The 20,821-nt window shown below is 30.6% G+C and overlaps 1 protein-coding gene across 1 annotated transcript; it reads right to left on the bottom strand.

Moving 5' to 3' along the window:
* Positions 1-703: 703 nt before the first annotated feature.
* On the bottom strand, positions 704-3,463 carry LOC132720586 (uncharacterized). Its single transcript, XM_060704745.1, has 3 exons — positions 3,391-3,463; positions 1,544-1,659; positions 704-1,139 (listed from the first exon to the last, which is right to left on the bottom strand). The coding sequence occupies exons 1-3, from the start codon at positions 3,431-3,433 to the stop codon at positions 939-941; spliced, it is 360 nt and encodes a 119-aa protein (XP_060560728.1). The 5' UTR covers positions 3,434-3,463; the 3' UTR covers positions 704-938.
* Between the last annotated feature and the right edge of the window lie 17,358 nt (positions 3,464-20,821).

The following is a 20,821-nucleotide window of genomic DNA, read 5'->3' as shown; positions in this document are numbered from 1 at the left end:
ACTCCGTAAAATGTGTTACATTTGTGTGCTTTAATATGACAATAGTATCATGCGTGAATTACAAGTTTCTATTCTGTATATATATATACATTAATTTAGTGAAATCAAACAATATAATTATTATGTGCATATAAAGTTATCTAAATATTCATACAACATTATGAATGATGAATGACACAAAATCCTAAAGTGAAGTGTATCTTAAACGGGAGTCCTTAGCCGAGTGGTTATGGTCGTTGACTTCAAACCACTTGCCCCCACCACTGTGGGTTCGAATTGTGACAAGGACTTTAAATTCTTCCATGTGAGGAAGCTATCCAGGTAGCTTAAAGAACGTTGTCGGTTCTACTCAGGTACACGTTCGTGCCTGAAATAATGCACGGAAGGGCACCTGAGATCTTTCTCACCGGTAATGCTGGAACGTCGCCATATCACCTTAACTGTGTCGTAAACCCCAATAAAACAAACGAACAACACACAGAATAAGGATAATCTTCTTCTTAAGTCTTGTATATTGTAGATTATAATATTCAAATAGCAAGTGATTAAGATAAAAATGTATCTTAAACTATAAACAGAGAAAAGTACATTACATATGTACTTTCTGACATCAATACGATGGATAAAATGAGTGACTCAGCAAGGCAGAGTAGAAGCAAATAATTTGAAATCAACTGACAACAATAAAGTGTATTAGATCTAAAGACCATTATATCGTGAGACATATCAACGGCCCACATACAGAGAATAAGTTATGACACTGCAATGTTGGAAGATCTTGTTGTCTGATCTTGTTGTTGTTTTATTTTATTTTATTGTTTTTATTTTTTTATTTATGAAACAAGTAAAAGTAAGTATTTATTTCATTTTATACAGTATGTAAAGAGGCAAACTACATGTACATTTGAATTCAAGCATTTATTCATTTATATCATTTGTTATACCCGGATACAATAGATAGTTACACGAGTTCTGTCCATGGCATCTGAAGTAGCATCTGAAGTAGCAGCCTGAGCTTCAAACTCTAATGAGTCTATGTCTTTTGGTAAGGATTGAGCAACAGTGATTTCGCCGGTTGTAGGATCCAAGTTGAAGTATGTTGAGTCACCACTCACGATGGAGTACTTCACAGCTTTCCCCTTTTAGTATAAGATATGTATGAATATTAATTTTACATTTATATACGAGTTATAATATAGCATTTCGTGTATTAAAATGTAATTGGTTATGTAGTGAATTAATTTTCATACATTTTGATTTATCTTCTGGTATTAAAATTGTGAATTACCTGAGAAATGAAAAAGATACACAAGATGTCAAGGTATATATCCAGTCGAGGATATTTAACAATGATGTCAAAATGCAACCCCCTTGCTATCATATACGTATTTAAATGTGTAGGTCACGTAGAAATAATGATGGCTGGATTTACTTTCACTTCTCTAAATGTACCAATCATTATGTCAAATATTAGAATATGGTTGTTATGTGTTCAATAAGCAATCATCTTATTTTCCCTAGAGAAAAAAAACAACATACTTACGGTCATGCTGTATGCTTGGAGACTACCCAATCTAGATCCGACAGGTGATTCAGTACTTATACTGAAAACATAGGGACGATTCACAAAGTTAACAAAGTCGTAGACTGGTTGACATACTGAAATGAAAAAAATAAAAAAAATAATAACAACAGTTTCAGCTGCTGTTGTTGTGTTTTGTTGTTGCTGTTTTTTTTTTTGCATAGAAACACTGTCATGCAATAAATGTAAAAAGTTTAATTTACATCCCATTATGGTTTTTTCAGTATGCATGCTTTTCAATAGTAGGATATTCAACAGCAGGTGTCAAGTGCTGTGTGAAAAGTTGCCCCGTACTTCACTTCAGTGTTGTTATATTTTTATATTTTTCTGGTCCTTCGGGATCATTGATGCCAGCATTATTGAGTGTTGAGAATTGACTACCGCTCAAGCCGGTGCTAGGGGGAGTGAGGGATGTTGCACATATTCATTATCCCTCTTGTATAGACTCAATCTAACCAAGTCGGCAATTTTCCTGTAATTTTGTTGTGATTAATGCTTCCGAGGGATCACTTTGTTTCCAGACTTTTTTACGGTCAATGTTTACTTGAACCAATGATTGTGAACAATTCGCATTTTTAATATCATTATATCAGTCAGTGTTATATGTTAAAGACCTGTTTTTATTTGAACCTTTGCATTCGACTTTGTAACGTTTAGAGTGTCAAGTAACGCACGAATGTATATTTGGTTTCCTAAATTTATATATTTAAGAAATAACATTTGTCTTAGCGGCGTTATCGGCTATTAAACATCGTTTAGGAGTTTTGGTGCGTACGAATGCCGTAGGGGCCAATTGAAATAACACAAGGATGCTATAGACCGAATTTGAGGATAATTTGCCAAGCATTTTCAGAGAAAAAAAACGATTGTTGACGCATGATGACCGACAACGGACGCCGGAGCATTCCCTTTGATACTAATAGCTCACACTGAACCTACGGTTCCAGTGAGCTAAAAAACCTAAATAAAAATCAAAACAAAATGAAAAAAGAAAGAATACACACAAGTGCTTTAAAATGCAAGAAATTTACAATAAACTATGCTTTTTAGATCGAGGGCATCCGCCATAAAATGCATGTCAGCAAAATTACAAGCGTGAAACCATGATGAATTCAGAGCAAAAACAATAACACTGACAAGCCAAGTTTAACTTAGAACACGTATTACTCGCATAAATACTATATCATTAAACATGACAATAAAGTACTTACCTATAAAACATGAAATGCCCACTTACTTACCATGAAATACTTACAATCGAAAACATAATATGTTGACTTATTAAACATGAAATGCAAAAACTGGTAATGGAAATGAGTAAATTTCTATCAAATTTTTATGACCATAGAATGCACAGCAAGTATCAATAAAATACTCACTTACACAACATAAAATACTGAAATAAAATAAAATGAAATAACCAAACTAAACATGATTCCTGTATTTGTAGTTTAATTCCATATATTGAATAAAACTATCAAATTATTTTAACTTTATACAGATGACACCAGATTCAAAATACAGATATATGTCATAATCATCTTAGCTCTAGAACAAATTCAGATAAATATTTTAAATTAACGTCATTCCAATAACGCATTAAGTGAAATGAAAAGAAAAGAAAATACAAAAAAATAACGAAGCAAAAAATGTTGAAATAAACATTAAATTGAAAAAAAATAACATTTAAGATCAGAAAAAAATTACAAAAAGCATTTTGTGACTCCTAATTTAAATGCATGTCCTGAAATAAATAGACAACGAGGAACTGAAATGAAAACATTAAATGATGTGTAAAACAGACATACCTGCTATCACAGTTAAAGCAGAAAATACTAACAACATCTTCATTTTCTCTCAAATAGCACTTGTATATGAAGCAAAGCGTATACTTAGTATCAGTGTATTAATACAGTTTTGGTTTCGTGCAAGCACATAATAAGCGTGCCAGCACATTGTAAATTTAAATTAATTAATAAAATGAAAATTGCACATTACACCTGCTTTCAATTCTTGTTCAATATCTTTTTTCTAAATTATTTAAAATTGCCGGCTGCAAACTGAAGTAATTAAAATGTTATTTCACAGAAATCGCACTGCATATGAGATCTCGATAATTATAACATTTACCTTAGTTACTTACGACAAATAACAATTTAAATCTACAAGAATATAGATACATTAAAATAAAGCTTCATTTTGACCATTATGTTTTGTCTAATAATTCCTTTTTTCTATTTTTATTTTCTTCTTAATACTGTTGTAGGTGAAATTTCAGGAGTGGTGTCATTTTTATAGTCATGAACTTGAATGATATATAACAGAAAACGATATTGGTATAGGAACTTTCACAAGGTATGTGTCTTTTTATGGAAATGATTCTGATGAAGGTAAAATGTAAAAAGCCCTCAAAATTGTCGCTTGGTTAAATGTTTTGTCTGTCAACGATAGCAAAGGGAGAGACATCAGCTAACAGACCATGTGATAGGTCACCGTGGATATGGCTGTCAACAAAATACTTCTGTAGATTTTTTACTATCATAAAATTTCTATACCACTTTTCGATTATAGCTGTAATTTGATGTACTTTTTCCTAGCCCTTTCCTTTAAATTAGTTCATAAAAAAGTCTTTCAAAATATACTGTGCCGTTATAAACTTAGATGAATACTTCTGAACCCATCTGCGTATATTTTCAAATCCAAACTTTTTTCATATGTTTAAATGTTGGATACTGCTTTATGGACAGGTTTAATCAAATCGAGCCTGCTACATTTTTACTTTGGGTGATAAATCAATGATGTCGCATTAGGTAACTTAGCATTCTTGGGTTAAATAAATTATGATGCCTACTGTTTGTAGAAATATATACGGAAAATGATCTGCTTAAGTAAGCCTGTCAATATGATTACGCTATTATTTTGCCATTAAATATGTTTATATGAAAATATACGTTCGCTACACTGCAAATCATATCGTTTACTATAAATTGATGTTTTATCTCTTTAGCTTCTCTATACCATGTGTGTAAGGTCAGCTACTCATGTTAACTCATTGGATGTTAAGTGGTCACTTTTTGCCTTAATTGTCACGAAATGTAGTAAGGGCATTTGTCCTTGATAAATAACAAACACCATCGTCCTTCCGGAGAAAATATCCTGAAGAACAAAACAATAAAAACAAAAACGGAAAAAGTGAAAATGCCGCAGGTTCGGTTTGATTAAGCGTTGAAAGCTATCGTCAGTAGGTTTCTCATTTTAATTGGCGGGGGGAGGGCATTCCTATTGTTTCCTTTTTAAAGATATTTCATCATATTTCTTTTTGTTTGAATGTGTTTTTCTCGGAAACAAATCAAGGATTTGAAACGTGAAAGACTCTCATAACTTTTAACCGAAATCTGCAGCTTCTCAGTATTAGTACTTTTCTTATTCTGGTCTAGAGCATCAATTAAACATTTGTCCTGTTATTTCGAATAATTTTCCGGATGGTTTCTATCTTCTCCAACAATGCTTATTTGAGAAACAAACTTTTATGTCTCTTAATACAGTAAGGTTTCTCTGATTTAAGAGCTATGCCATTATACAATGACTTATTAAGTTTGAAGCATTCATTTATAAAGATGAGGTGTTAAGCAACTGTAATTACGAATGATATGGTTTCCACATTAATTTGCATTTAATAAATGCATTATGTAGTGTCATTTTCAGAGCTGTTCAGAGCCTTTACTTTACTTTGTTACCCAATATATTTACAAGAGCTATCGAATCTAATTCCTGTAAAATTGAGTTATTCATCACAGATGCTTAAATGTTTGTCTTCCATCTGTGTTCTGTAATTTAACTATAACTCCGGGAATTCAATAATATTAAATAACATTAAAACATTATGTTTAATGTGTTACATTGTTTCTTTGTTATCATCTATTAATCTAAATGTTTTAGATTCACGTTGATTTATGCATGACTTTTATTTCTTATTTTTAAATACTAGTATACAGTTTTGTTTTTAACAAATTTTAGTACCGTTTATAACGTTTATGATATCGTTGATATTTTGTTAAATATTTAATATTTGAAATAGTTTTATTTATGGTTTTATTCAGACAAATAAAAATTTGTTTTGTTTGGTCGTGTTTAACGTCACACCAACACTGTATTGGTTATATGGCAAATTTCCAGCTTGACTAGTAAAGATCCCCTCGGGTGTACATTTTCCAGGCACAAATGGGTGCCTGAGTAGAACCACTGAAGTAAGCTAATTAGATAGCTTTCCCAGATGAAGAATCCGGGACGACGCTCGCGCGGCTAGATCCTACAGCGACTTAAGCCCATTAACCACGGACACCACAACAATTTGGTAGCGTTCTTATATTACCTGAAATAGGCAAAAAGGGTAAATTTATTTTAAAGAAACAAATTTTTAAGAGCTGCATATTCGGTGGTCATATACTATATGATCTAGCTGCTCATGTACAAAATGTAATCTTATTTTGTCGATGATTTATAGTGATTAAACAAGTTTTAGTTTTAATTTATACTATGATTATAACATTCATGTTGGATTCGAGATTTCGTTTACTTTAATTGAATTAACATTGTCTTAAAAGCGTCTGAGGTTTCACTTTCTGTGTACATTAAATACATTTATAGCTACATTTGTACTTACACTTTAGATGTGTTTGGCAGTCCAAATGTAACTGATTGTCATCGATTGAATTCGAATTTGAAATATACTATGATCAAAAATCATTTATTGTATGTCATGTATGTCATTTGTTGTCAATATTCTTTTTGCAAGAAAAATAAATCTTACTCAGTAACAATGTTAAAGCATTGTGACCAGCTTATTACCTGTAGTCTAAGTTAAAAGTGTCTTAATTGAAATACATGCATTTTCCTTTAAAATAACATCCTTAAATAAAGGTTTCCCTACATTTATAGTCGTTAACATCTTGATTATTCCTGAGATATTTAACAAGAAACATCCTTCGTACGTGCACATGCCTTAAAAAGTCCTAATTTACAGATTTAAAGCAATTCTTAACATCGCAAATCATTATTATAAAGCATAGGACTGACTAATTTTTATTCTGCCCTTGCTTATAAACATTTTTCTTTTTCTTAATTAGTTTATATTTTTAATTTTAATAGGGTAATAAGTTAGAATAAACAGCATTAACAGGGCATTTATTTTTTATTGCAAGGTATCTATGCAAAGCTTCTGGTTTAAACACATTTTGTTTATTCATGTGTATGACCCTTTCGTGCAGATATTCATTTCTTTGCCTAAGATTTGTTTCATTAAAGCTTAAAGTAACAAAATGTATTTAAAACAGTTCTTTACTGGTTGAGGCATCGGAATTGCAGCCACCGTTTAACCCTTTGTAATCGGAAAAGGCAACTAAGTGAGTCCGAACAAATGAGTCCATGCATCTCTTAGGTGAGGTGGTTATGAGCCCTGTGTTGCTATAAAATTGTAACAACTGAGGTAAGCCTTATCTTTTCTGTTTTGGCACCATATGATCCAAACTGTGTTGGTGCGCCGTAACAAAACAAAACAAACAAGCAATTACCTAATAGTAGTAGCTTCAACAGCAACTGCAAAGTTATCCATATGCTTTGGTATAACGTAGCAACAAAGTGTTAGTCTGTTTTAGTATCCAAGTTGGAGAGTTTCAAATCAGTGTGCATAGAGTTCATCACATCGTCTCCCTTTAGTCAATAACATGTAAAGGTGTGTGCTGTTCTAGTAAATGACTGTTTAATATGTAAATATAACAATTTATTTAATTTTACCCATGAAATATGGTGCTATATAAGTCATACATATTTCATATTTTTTAAAAATAAGAATGAATTATAAACATGAATGTGGGCGGAGTCAAAACGCATATTTATTTTAAGGGACTTCTTTCGCCATTTGGTTTGAAAAATCTGATAAATACAAAAAAACTTTTTGATGAATTTTGCTTTGAAAACTACAAAGAATGATAGAAAATGGTCTAACTAATAAAATAAATCCGAACACCAATATCTTTAATTCAGTCATTAACGCTGCACAGACGTTAAAAGAGTGTTTTACGGCACGTCACAGTGTAGCGCTAAATATCGCGTGCAAAATAAGACAATAATTATATTACTGCGCGCTGTACAATTGCAGTTGCGTAGCAAGCAAGGCGGTTCGTTACCATTTTTCTTTGATAGTGAAATTAAATAAAAAGGTTATTTTTTCGTTTTTCGTGAATATATGGTATATATTTTCACTCAACATGATAAAATGCCATATATTTTCACTCGCCGTCCCGGATCGTGAAAATATATGGCATTTTATCATGTTTTGTGAAAATATATTCCATATTTCACTCAAACGAAAAAATATCCTCTTAATGTCATGTGTACAATTTTACACAAAAGAAGTAGCAACAAGTTGTTTATAATGTTTGAATTTTGGATTTCAAACATGCTAAACATCTTATGTAAATAAATTAAATGCGAAATAAATTCTGATAATTTAAAAGTTAGCAAAATATTAACGAAGTGGTATTTTGACTGTGATACAAAACTCCACATGTTTATAACTGTAATTAAAGGCACCAACATGACCAAAACATTGTATTTTTAAACTTTTTACAGGATTTATGAAAGCAATTAAAAAAACTACAATTTTATAGGCTTAATGGACCTTTTTACATAATTTATGAAGTTGTTCTATCCTACCATTTTTTTCATACTTGCTAAAAATGCAGATTTCTACTGATCAGGGCGCTTTTCATAGTATTATACCCCATTAAAAATGTAAAAAAATTTAAACGCGTGGGAAACACGTGCCTTCATTCGTAGTTGAGATTGAGATATATTTGAGTAGTATGCTTTAAGCAGTTAAATGGCGGACACCCGTCGCTACATTTGTTTTCTTATCATCTATTTCTGTTTTAATTTTAACTTTCTGGTCTTGTTATAATCATTTTGAAAAAAATACGATTTTAGTATAAGCTGTTGACGATTTTATTTATATTTATTTTAACATAAATATTGCAAAGAAAGAGGGTTAAACTACCAAATCTTGTGTATACATAAACTAAACATTCACAAAGTCGCTTGATTGCAAATCAACGAATCAAACAGTAAGAAGAATTTAATTGATTTAAAGTACATATGTAATGAAAAAAATAATAACCTAGTCTGCTATATCTTTAGTTAAGTTTTCCATTTTGGGCAGTTCTAATTGTTTTCCTTATTGCTTTAGCCTTATTTTGCATTTACAAGTGAGAAAAACGCTAGCAGTAGGTCGGTTGCGAGTGCATTTAAAAATGTTATAAAATTACATAATTTACTATTTTTAATGTACCTGTATAAGGTTAAAAATAAATTTATTTGATATATGTCTTCTAAATAATTATAAGAAAACAAAACACTGCAATATTTATAATCAACTTTGTGCAGCATGGCGTTCAATATAGTCTGAACGAATACTTCCAAACACATTATTGATTAAAACAAGTTATTATGACTAAGTATTTGGTTTCCCTTGTGATTAACAGTTTCTTATATCAATTAAGAATCTTATCTTAACATATATTTTATATGTAAATGGATGAGTCCTATTAATTTTGTTTGCGCTACTATATTGATAAATAAAAATAATACTGTGAAGCAAAGCATAAATTTAAGCACATAGAATTGGCAGTATCAGATATTTTTTCAATACAAAAACAATTTTCGTTTTATTTTTTATCTTATTCTTTTGTGTTGCTTGGAAAGATAATACTTGTTTGAGTAATGTCTTTTTAATCGTTATCCAATTGTACAAAACTCATTAGCAACGTCTGCACTTAATCGAATCTGTCTGCCTAAGGAACGATTCACATTAAGTGTCGATCGATTTCTGTATTTATTTGAATGTTCTTATTTTTGGTATTGCTTTTGTTTTTTTATGACAAAAACATCATAACACAACATCTTTTGAAACCAACTAAAATAAACAAAAAATAAAAGATATCGTATTACAAATTTCTATGACTATCCGACGTCTGAAATAAATTATGTAAAATTCGTACAATAATTTAATTTATAAAAATGAATGTCTGGCAATGAGTTTTGCAATGCAAATGTTTGTAATATCAGTGAACTGTCTGTTTGCAAAATGCAAACATTAAGATTTGTGCTGAGGTGAATCAATTTAAACGAAAAATATTCAGTGTTAAAGATCCTGTATGTTTGTGATTGATTTTGTACCTGTGTGTATATATATACATATTTCTTTTAATGCGTTTATTTAAGGTCGCCGCCGGAAAGCCCATATGGGCGACCGTACACTCAAGTCGGGCCACCCTAGAGTTTCCCGCCGAGATTTTATCGTTGATTTTTTTCCAGCTTTTATTGGTGGAGGAAGAGTCCTAAGGTGTCCCTCCGGGTGAACTGTAAATATGTGTGCACATTATATGTAATTAATTAATTATATGCATTCATTTCTTATTAGAAAATTTGACTTAGAATGTATAGAAAATTAATTTCTAATTACCTCCATTTATTTATATGAAATGTTAAATTCGGTAATATCTTTATAAGTAATGCTTATTGGACCTTACACTATTGACAAATCTTAATTTGAAATCATATTTATGAAATAAAAGCATAAAAGATTTGTGTTACAGGATCTTTAAATATGTTCATATTTCAAAGCATTTTTAGGAACATTTTTCGATTTTGTTTTAAAACGCATCTATTCAGTAACAAAAATAGAAATAAATTTATTATGCATGAAAGTCGACGCTCTTCGTTTTCAAAGAACTTCATTCGTAAATAATTCGCGAACAATAAGATTCATGAGTAGAAGAGACACTTACACTTTGTTACATGTTGTTAATAGCGGCAAAATATTTTATAACTGTTAAGGTATATTTCCTGCAGAATTCAATTTATCACAGACCAACCAGGCTGACAAAATCTTATTAATGTTCCACCGGAAAAACATACAGGACACGAACCTTGCAGTATGCAAATATAATAATTTATTTTAGATTGATAAAAATTAAGAAGACTTATTAAATTGTTCCCAGATCAGAATCAAGTCGTCTCACACAAATTAATAATGAGGTTGTTGACATGTGATGACTTTGCCAGTTGAATAGGACAAATAAATATCCTTGGATATTTATATTCGATAATTTGTGATAAATGTCATGGGTATTGAAATATAATTGTACATCCAACAATATCACACATGTTTCGAATATTGAACACTACAATATAAACTTTATAAAGAATGATCTTTACTAAACTATTCATTATTTCCAAGCTTGTAATATATCTTTATAGCTAACTATTAAATACCTTATTGGGAGTTTTTATATAGACACAATTAAAACTGTTGTTATAATATTTTTAAACTTGACATGTTGTTAGGAAAATGGTAACAGAAACATTTTAAGCTGAAAAAAGAAACCACTTATTTCAGTTTTTAGATACCTGTTCTATATATCTACATACAAACGTCATTAACTCAATGCGTATATAAAAAGATTAATAAATGTATATTATCAGCATTCTAATACCAAACAAACAAAACAACAAGAAACAAACAAGCAATACAACAAAAAACAAAACCAACAAAAAACGATTCACTCATCTATTAAGTATTACAACGTTAAATTTGTGAAACAATTCTGCAATGCAACTCCGCATAGTGTAACACAGAAAGATAAATACAATTATTTACATGAAGAATTATAAAATAATCAAGTATTGTGGTTGATCATCTATTTTTTAAATAACTGAAAACATGAAATTTTAAGCATGAAGGGATAACAGCCGCAAATTCAGAAAATGAAATTCTAGCATGAATTATTACATAGATAATCATTATCAGAAAATTGGAAAATGAAGACTAAAATAAAATTGTACAATAACTTGTATTGAAAATTAAGATTGAGTAGTGGGAGAAAGAACAAACAAAGACGTATATCATACCATACTGTTTATAAAAACCAACTAAGTAGCTATTAATTTAGGTATATATGAATTATATCTTATATTCAGTTAATTGACATAAATCGAAACGAAATATGTAGAACCAAACATGTGACAGATGTCTGATGTAGAAAAGAAATGGCAAAAGTTAAAGTTAAAATTTAACGCAACAAACACTTTTCTGAATAAATCATTGCTGTAATAACGGCAACATAACAAGAAGTTCTGTTCAGACATTTTTCTTGTTCATATACTTCACTTAAAATGTCTAGGGAAGAAATTGTCTAATTACCCAATAACATTCTTCTTTGTCAGACTTGTGTTACTTGTCGTTTTCAATAAGAAAGAAGAGACTAAATCGTAATTCTTTCAACTGAAGCGTGGACACCAATGATTGATTACTTTGTTATCTGTTAAGAATATCACAAAAAAAGAAACAGGACTAGAGTACGGAAATAAAAGTTATAAGATATAAAGGTTCAAGCATCGCAGCTGAAATGAATTATTTGTCTCTTATTCACCTTCAACGTCAACCTGAAATATTTGTGAAATTTCGAATGCCTCAGTGAGGACAAAAGAACACTTTTATTGATTAAAGTCGTAATGGTTTCTCAAAATCTCTATTTCCGATACTAATATATAAAATAGAATATAATTGCATCGAACAAATTAACATACGACTTTAATGGTTTCTCAAAATCTCTATTTCCGATACTAATATATAAAATAGAATATAATTGCATCGAACAAATTAACAATAGATAAGTGAAATAGATAAAGGCTTTTCCGAAATGACAATCCTGAATGATATAGCTTGTATTGTGTGTTTGTTTGTTTTGGGTTTTACGTCACATCGACACAGTATAGGTCATATCGCAATGTTCCAGCTTTACTGGTGGAGGAAGACCTCAGGTGCTCTTCCGTGCATTATTTCAGGCACGAACGGGAACCTGAGTAGAACCACTGACGTTCCGTAAGCTACCTGGATAGCTTCCTCACATGAAAGAATCCATGTCGGGAATCGAACCTACAGCGGTGAGGGGCAAGTGGTTTGAAGTCAACGACCTTAACCACTCGGTTTTTTCTTAGTGCTGTAAGGGTTAAGTCCTTCTAAATTTAACATGAGTTGACCAGTAATTGCACTAGAGTGACGGTATGTCGTTCAAATGTTTGATACATAAGTAAGAAAACAATATGTCCTTCGGTTTCGAGACTATATTACTGCAAACAGGGCAATATAACACCACAACACGTTAAATATAATAGCCTATTTTGTACACTACCAACGGTTGCGTTTCGACTTGCAAATTGTTGTTATACAGGTCAGCGCATCAGATAAATTAAGTCACGTTTTAACCTATGATTAATTGTACACTAGATATCAGATTATTTCAGACAAGGAGAAAATATTCGCCACCACACTCACAAATAATGGCAATAAGATGTTCTTTTGTATCATAAATTCATTTTTTTGGTAAATTAAATGCTGACTCGTTTTGTAATAAAATATCATTGCACGTTAGTATGTAACTGAACGTTGGGTGTTTTCAAGGTTAGTAAATGCTACTTTGTTTGGGGACAAGGATATAATGTATCCTTCAAAATATGTAAATTGTATATTTTTTCGGGACTTTGAAACATATTATACATATTATTCCTATAGCAAATACGTTCATAGTTCTTTCTGGTTTGCAATATTTAGTATTGCAAAGTAAATTGTTGTAATACAAATACGTTATCAATTATGTGGAATATGCATTATATGATTTATCATGTGGTACAACAAATATAAATATATTTTTATTCAATTGTTGAAAGAAGAAAGTATTTCATTTATCAGCCATAATTATCATTTTCTAAAGGACATAATATATCATTACAATAAATAAAACAACAATTGACCAAAACGTCATACTTTATATTAAACGTTTTATAAAATATGCATATGACCTTTATTTTGTATGCACAAGTGTCGCTGCATCCAGGGGGAGCCTTTCAAATGGAATTCTTCTTTTTGAAAACCCCTGCTGCAAATAACAATTGTGAAGGAATGTGTAAAATTTATTATCGCACGATTTGCAAACAAGTTTTTATCATAAAGGATGTTTCTTGGATGATTTAATGGTAGACAGCCAGACAACTCGATTAATGTCTTTTTCCACTTCCTTCTGATTTGATTGCAACTATGTTTACAATGTTATAAGATGTTGTAAACTTAACTTTCCACCAATTATTGGTTCAATTTAATACTAACTAGGATGTAAACCACAAATACACTTTTCAATACAGTTGAATCATATATTGATAGACAGTTATTTTAAATAAATCAATCAATATTATTTCCCCTTACTTGTGATAGCAACCATGTTTTTAATGTTTCAACAAATTATTGGTTAATATAAGATACTAACTAGGATATATATGTTCGCTAGGATATTTACTTAAAGACACTTATACCAGAAGATACAAGCTTCTGGAGATATAAGGATAATACACTTAAAGTACGTTCCCGCATTTGGACTGTATACACATTAAATGTGTCACTCGCGATCAAAGTCATACTAGTTCAATGTACAAACGTTAACAAGTACTGGTTGTATATGTCAGCTTATACTTCTGTTTACTTGTTCTCTGCAAACTCAAATTAAAAAGCATTGCTCTAATATCAACTATTTTAACTCTGTTTAAAGACATTTGAGATGATACCTCCGTCTATATAGAATCATTATAAAAATAGCGATTTTGAACATTAAAACAAGCCTATGGGCCTATGGACCGCATGTTACTGTATGCTGAAATACATAAGTAGACAAATCACATTCCATAACTACAAGGGCATAGCGTGTTTTTTTAATTTATGCCTAAATGTTTAGATAACTAACAAATTTTTAACAGATTTGTGAATTTTGCACGAGTCAGTCGTCAAGTGGGCAAAACTGTGTTGTAGAAAATGAGATGTATACATGTATAATGTCAGAATAATCATACAGTTTCACTGTAGTTTTTTTTACAACGAGTCAGCGATACACTGAAGTGTATCAGATTTCAATGTACAGTTTCATTTATAAACCTGTTGCTGGGAGTATAAAATTTATCTACATGTTTAAATGTCAGATCGTTTATGCTAGCAAATATGCGCGTTTAGAGAGATTTTACATCAGTTAGGAGACACGCTGATAGTGTGTATAGCGGGTTATTTTTTTGTTAAGAAGAGTTTTTGTTGTTTTGTAGGGAGTTTTGTTGGTTTGTTGAAGTGGTTGAATATAATTGTGGTGATCTTAATTGATCAGGGTTTATTGGTTGTAATTAGTTGTTTTTGGTTGTTGAGTTATATCTGTTTGTGACGATATAATTGGTTGATATTGGTTGAATGTTTGTTTGGTCAAGAGTATATTAGTTGCTGCTTTGTTTTGAGGATATATGTAAATATTGGGTGCTTTAGTTTAAGTTGTTTTCTGATGCTGATTAGATTGTATGAAGTTAATATTGTTGGATGAATGTTTGTGGTTTATGGTTAATACTGTATCTTAGAGTTGTAAAAATATTCATTTTTTGTGTTCTTCATTTTGTGGTGATTTTATTGTTTTGTTTGGTCATAAGTTGTTTAGAGCTTGGGCTCGCCAGGTGTCTAGTATTGTTTCGTATAAAAGACGTATACGTGAAAAGATAATACGTATAAGTGGTTGATAAATGATGTGTGTTTGTTTTGGGTGTAAATAATGATCAGAGTTCTTTGTTTTGGGTGTAAATAATAATCAGAGTTTGTTGTTTACATGTATATATTGATTTGAGATAGAAAAGGATAAAAAAATACCTAAAAAAAAGATAGTGTTAACTAAACAATTACGTGCTAGTTTTCCAACTGAGAATATTTCACTTTTATTTTATGCCCAGCCCCCATATCTTGGAAATTGGTTCAAGTATTTATTACTGAATCTTTCCTTAGATTAAATAACATCAAGTCAGACATTTCTTATGCTAAATTCTGCAATCTAACATAAAAATGTGTTGCTCACATTTCAAACATTTTACTCTGTTTTACGTGTTTGTGATGATTGGCCCCTTTCTTTTTTACCTGGCAAATGGCGAATCAAAACATAGCTTCGAATACATTTTCTGGTAAATGGGAACACACGCATTCATGAACTACATGGACATAACATTCAATTTGCACTGCTCGTCAAGATGTTAATTGTCATTTCCTGACATGTATGTCAATAACTCAGATGTTTTGAATAAGTAGGGGGTGAGATTTTCCCCCATTTATTTGGTGTAACTAAACAAGTACACTTTTGTGGGGTTCTTTGTTAATATGAATATATTTGTAATAAAAATGTACCTTCTAGTTCATCTTTTAATCATTTTTGAAAAAAATATTTACTACAGCTATATCGAACAAAGATACCCTCCTGAAATAAAATTATTGTTTTGAAATATCAAATTCGAGTACATTGAACAATAGGTTTTTAAAAATAAAATATCATTCAAAGAGTGTGTGTGTGCAAATGCATGACATAAATTGCAAAACCTCTCTTGAAAAGTTATAGTACACATATGGGTATATGTTATTACTTTTGTTTGTCTGTGTCTGTCATGTTTGTCTACTTGGCTTCCATAGTTGTCATGTGTTTGTTGTGAATTCGTCCTATTAAATGTCTATGTTTATCATATTATATATATATTAATCCTCATATTGGTCATATACTTACCACAATTATGGATCTTTCTATCAAAATGTCTACTTCATTTATTAACTAAACTACGCATGAGCACTATGCTAAAAGTTTTTAATGGCGATAACAACGATTTTTGTAACAAAATTATTTTAAAGCGTATAATTTGTGTGTTTAAAGACCATCTGTTCAGGTCCCAAGTATTTGAACTCACAGCGGCCATCATAACATCTTATCTTTCGGACTGCGACACATAAATATCTGCTATAACAACTTGATATGCAAGCCTTGTTTAAATGTTTCATGTCTGGATATGAAAGCTAGACACATCTAACGAACAATATCGCATTTTAAAGACAGTGAGTAACATAACAGGAAATTACCTCCTGCTTGTCTAATACGCTATTGAATAGTCACTTTGATGACAATATCTGACACAATGAGACAATATTAAGCCTTCATTTTAATTCAGCCACACGAATTGTACTCTATTTAAGAATTATCGAGCATGCGCTTGTAAAAACTATCACACTTAGATAAGAACGGAAATCAACAAGTCATACTTGAACGAGATGTGAATGCTTCTATGATACAGATTTAATGGATTAAATTTGATGCATTTTCCGCGCTAATAATTTTATTTTTATTTACAAAACCTTAAGTTACTGGAAAAATTTAAAGTCACTTTTTTCTTCATTTTCCACGTGTTTCATAACAATCTTAAAGTCATTAGATTATTTTTAATTGAGTAGTGTAGTCATTTCGCCTTTTCAATAATCTTTATTTCAAAATTCAATCTTGTCTTATTGAATGAAAATTCGGGAAGAACAATGCACTAACAAGATCTTATAGACAAAATCTGTCAATATTATCTGAGCAAAATTATAGAGAAACAGTTTGTTAATGGATTCCCTGTTACACGAACGGGTTTTTTACACCTTGTGTCAAAGTCTGTAGTTTTGACAATTATCGAGACATTTTGAGCGGCCCTATGTTATTGTAGCCTTGTTTTAAACAAGCTGACTAACGAACAGAATACCCCTGCTGCTATAACAGTTGTATCCCCAAAACAAAACAAAAAATATACATGTACTGTCCTCCAGGTACCTTGCCGTATTGAAAGAAATTAACTTGTTTAATGTGGATTGGTCTATTATTGTCTATATCTACAGCAAATATTACTATGGACAATAGTAATGTATATTTTGGATATCCAAATGACAAATTAGTTTTAGAGAAATATTAAAAGCGTTATAAGGAGATAAATCTTATACATTGTAGCACAAAATGTTATTTTTCTTTATGATTTGTGCTTTATATAGATATGTTACTATTTGTTTTATCGGGCCACCAACATTTATGTATAATTCTTTAATGGTGTTTTGTCAGATATGTATTAGATACTACCAACATAATTATAAATGGAATTTCAGATCTTCCATTTTGGAATAATTTAATTTAAAGATCCCGTAACACTGTAATTTTTTATGGTTTTATATCATAAATATGATGCTCAAATTAAGATTTATCAATTAAGAAATAAATTAAGAAATGAATGCATATATTTTAATGATTACATATAATTATGTACAAATATTTGCCGTATAATTTTTACATTTTTCTTCGATATCTGAAAATTGTTTTATAAGCAAAATTATTTACATATATATAATTTCATTTAAGTATGGTATACAACCTCCATTACAACATACAGGATTTTTAAGACAAATGTGTATATGTTGTGACAGCAATTAGTCAAAAATCAATAGATATCACGATTGCAAAACTACAGCGATGCACATTTGTGTACATACGAATTGAATCATACATATTAAAAATCGTGGAACATCTATGCGTGCTTGCGTGATTTCATCCATTATTGTATTTTCTCTCATTTCATGTATGCGTGCGAGAGCAGCTTTTATGTAAATATTTTAATTACTGGATTTATCGCCAGTTACCACATTATACTTTTTCAAAAAATGCTTATCATATGTAATTACCTCTTTCCATGACATATTTACCAACACGTTTATCCTTTCAATGGTTGAAGCATCGAACATGCCGCCTTTAGTCACGTCTTTATCACTCAATAACTAAAGGCCTATTGGTATAGCGTTCAATTAACATTGATTTTAAGAAGTCGTTATTATTTATGTAAAGATGAATAAATATGATTAACATGTTTGGAATACGTACAAATAGGCGGTTTTTTTTTCTACGAATATTTCTTCTTTATTTTATGTTTTATTATATACACTTTTTGTTTTGTTTTATTGTAATATGATAATAATAATGCTTACAAAAAAATCGTTTCATAATATTAAGTACATATACAGATGGAAGTCCTTTTTATTTTAGTTAAAATAATTTATACAGCTTTACCAAAGAAATATGTCCTTTCGACTGAATAAGTTTGAGAAAAGTAATGTTGCTTTATCAGATTATCAGGTGAGATATCATTCTGTTTGCTTGTTTGTTTGTTTCATTTTACGCCTTTTCCCAACAGTATTTCAGTCATATAGGCGGGAGATATCATTCTAACAGTGTAATATTGCATTGTAGTAAACCATTTCTTGCTTTTTGAAATTCTTCATTATAAGAATAGTTATAGATATCTCAACAAGCTGCAAATACAAGCCTTGTTCTAATCAATCGGGTCTAGAAAAACATAGCTAGACACATTCAACGATCAGTACTACTTTTAACAGAAAGTGAATCGCTTAACAGGGAGGGAACTTTGTATGTATAAACGCTTATGTTCATTCTGTGATAATGTCGGAGGTATTTAATCTTTATTCTGAATTCGCTCACACGAATCTTATATATTTCAGCATTGTCGAGCTAACAACCGTGATGTGTAAAGATCTCACCTGAATGATAACGAAAGTCATTGTTTTAATGACAACTCTAATAGTTTCACCGTAAAGAACTAGAATATAAAAAAGAACACGTTAATTGTCCCACCTTTTTTCCGAACCTGCATATATAACTTAATTTGAATCTATTTGATCGAGTACTTCAGCACATAAGCAAGAGTCCCTGGCAATCTTGTGTGTATATCATATTCTAGCTCGAACACGTGTGCAATCTTTTCACGTCCTGCCCTTTTATGTACAGGTTTTAGCACTAGAATGAGCGGGTTTTACACTTGTTTCAATAAACAATTATGAAGAATCAAAAAAGCTTTTCCTTTATTCCGGCATGTATAACATTTTCTGTAATTTTCAGTAGAATTGACATATGAATATTTCATTGCAATATCTGCATCCTGTTGGCATATTGGTGTAATATTTGCAACATTTGTTGATTAACTATTCCAACAAATTGTATTAAAATTCTTTCATCTGTATTCCCATAAATAATTAAAGGAACTAGCCAGATATTTTGGGCGACGAGCGATATTAAAGTTTCCATTTGTATGCGTGTTTCATAGGAAATTCATGAAGATATTTAATATAACATTGAACTTTTCTGTTGAAGTTATCTCTGTTTTACAAAAGCTCATATAGCTGTGGATTTTCCTTTTGCCTTTTCATCAAATTAAGTGTTATCTAAGCGGATAAAAACTGCAATAACATTTACAAGTGCACACCTTACTTAGTCATAATGAAGAATCCTTGGTAGGGCATGATTTTACTAGATACATTTAATTTAACAGTTTTGTGTTTGGGAATTCTAAACGTTCGTAAAATGGTTTTTTTTGTCCGAGTATCTCTTCTCAATTACATATAATCTTAAATAGAGAGAGAAATGGTTTATGACTTTCCATCAGCATAAGACTTTTAGAAAAAAAAATGAGTTTGTTATAAATTTCATTCACGCTAAAAATACAACCTTCTATAACTCATCAATCATTTTGCCCAGTTCTCTAGAGGATTTAATTAACGAGTTAACGTTGGGAGAAATTTAAATACATATACGAGTACTTACATGTTTTTATTACATTGTTTGTACTGTTTTGTAATACTGAATGGTTTATTTTTTTATTATTATTTTTTTGTTGTAATTTTTTGTTTGTTGGTAAGGGAAACCATACTGAAGAAATTTGGCTTATGTTACTTATTTAAAATGTTTGCCACCTTCACCCAGTCCAAACCTATTACCCCGACCCCCGCCAAAAATAAATAAACGAAATAAATAGACAAATTAGGCAAAAATATTGATGAGATATTGACATCTTATCTTTCAAAATATAGTGACATATAATATGTGCCCACAGAAGCACTTGACCTTCTAAATTGGAGACAATGTCATTCTACAGAAACAGCTGAAACAGTTTGAAATTAAGATTTTGAAATGATCTATTCATTGATACGAGCCAAAACGACTGTATCTTTTGAATCATACCCTGTCGCTTTGGGGACACTTTGGTGATTTACAGCAATTTATTTATTAGATAGATTTGGTCTTTTCAAGCTGTGTGTATTAATAAGGATCTGTCAAAAGCAGTACATATGTTTTAATGTGTTATGTCTGCAGCATAAATTCCTAACCCCTAACAACTTATTTTAGATAAATATATTGCTTTAACATGTAGACTGACATTCACGAAACAGTCTTACTTTTTACATTGACCAAATATATATATATATATGTC

This window comes from Ruditapes philippinarum, unplaced genomic scaffold (assembly GCF_026571515.1).
Source record: "Ruditapes philippinarum isolate M1 unplaced genomic scaffold, ASM2657151v2 ctg8422_1_1_1_1, whole genome shotgun sequence".
Classification (NCBI taxonomy): Eukaryota; Metazoa; Mollusca; class Bivalvia; order Venerida; family Veneridae; genus Ruditapes; species Ruditapes philippinarum.
This window is presented reverse-complemented; position numbering and strand designations above follow the sequence as displayed.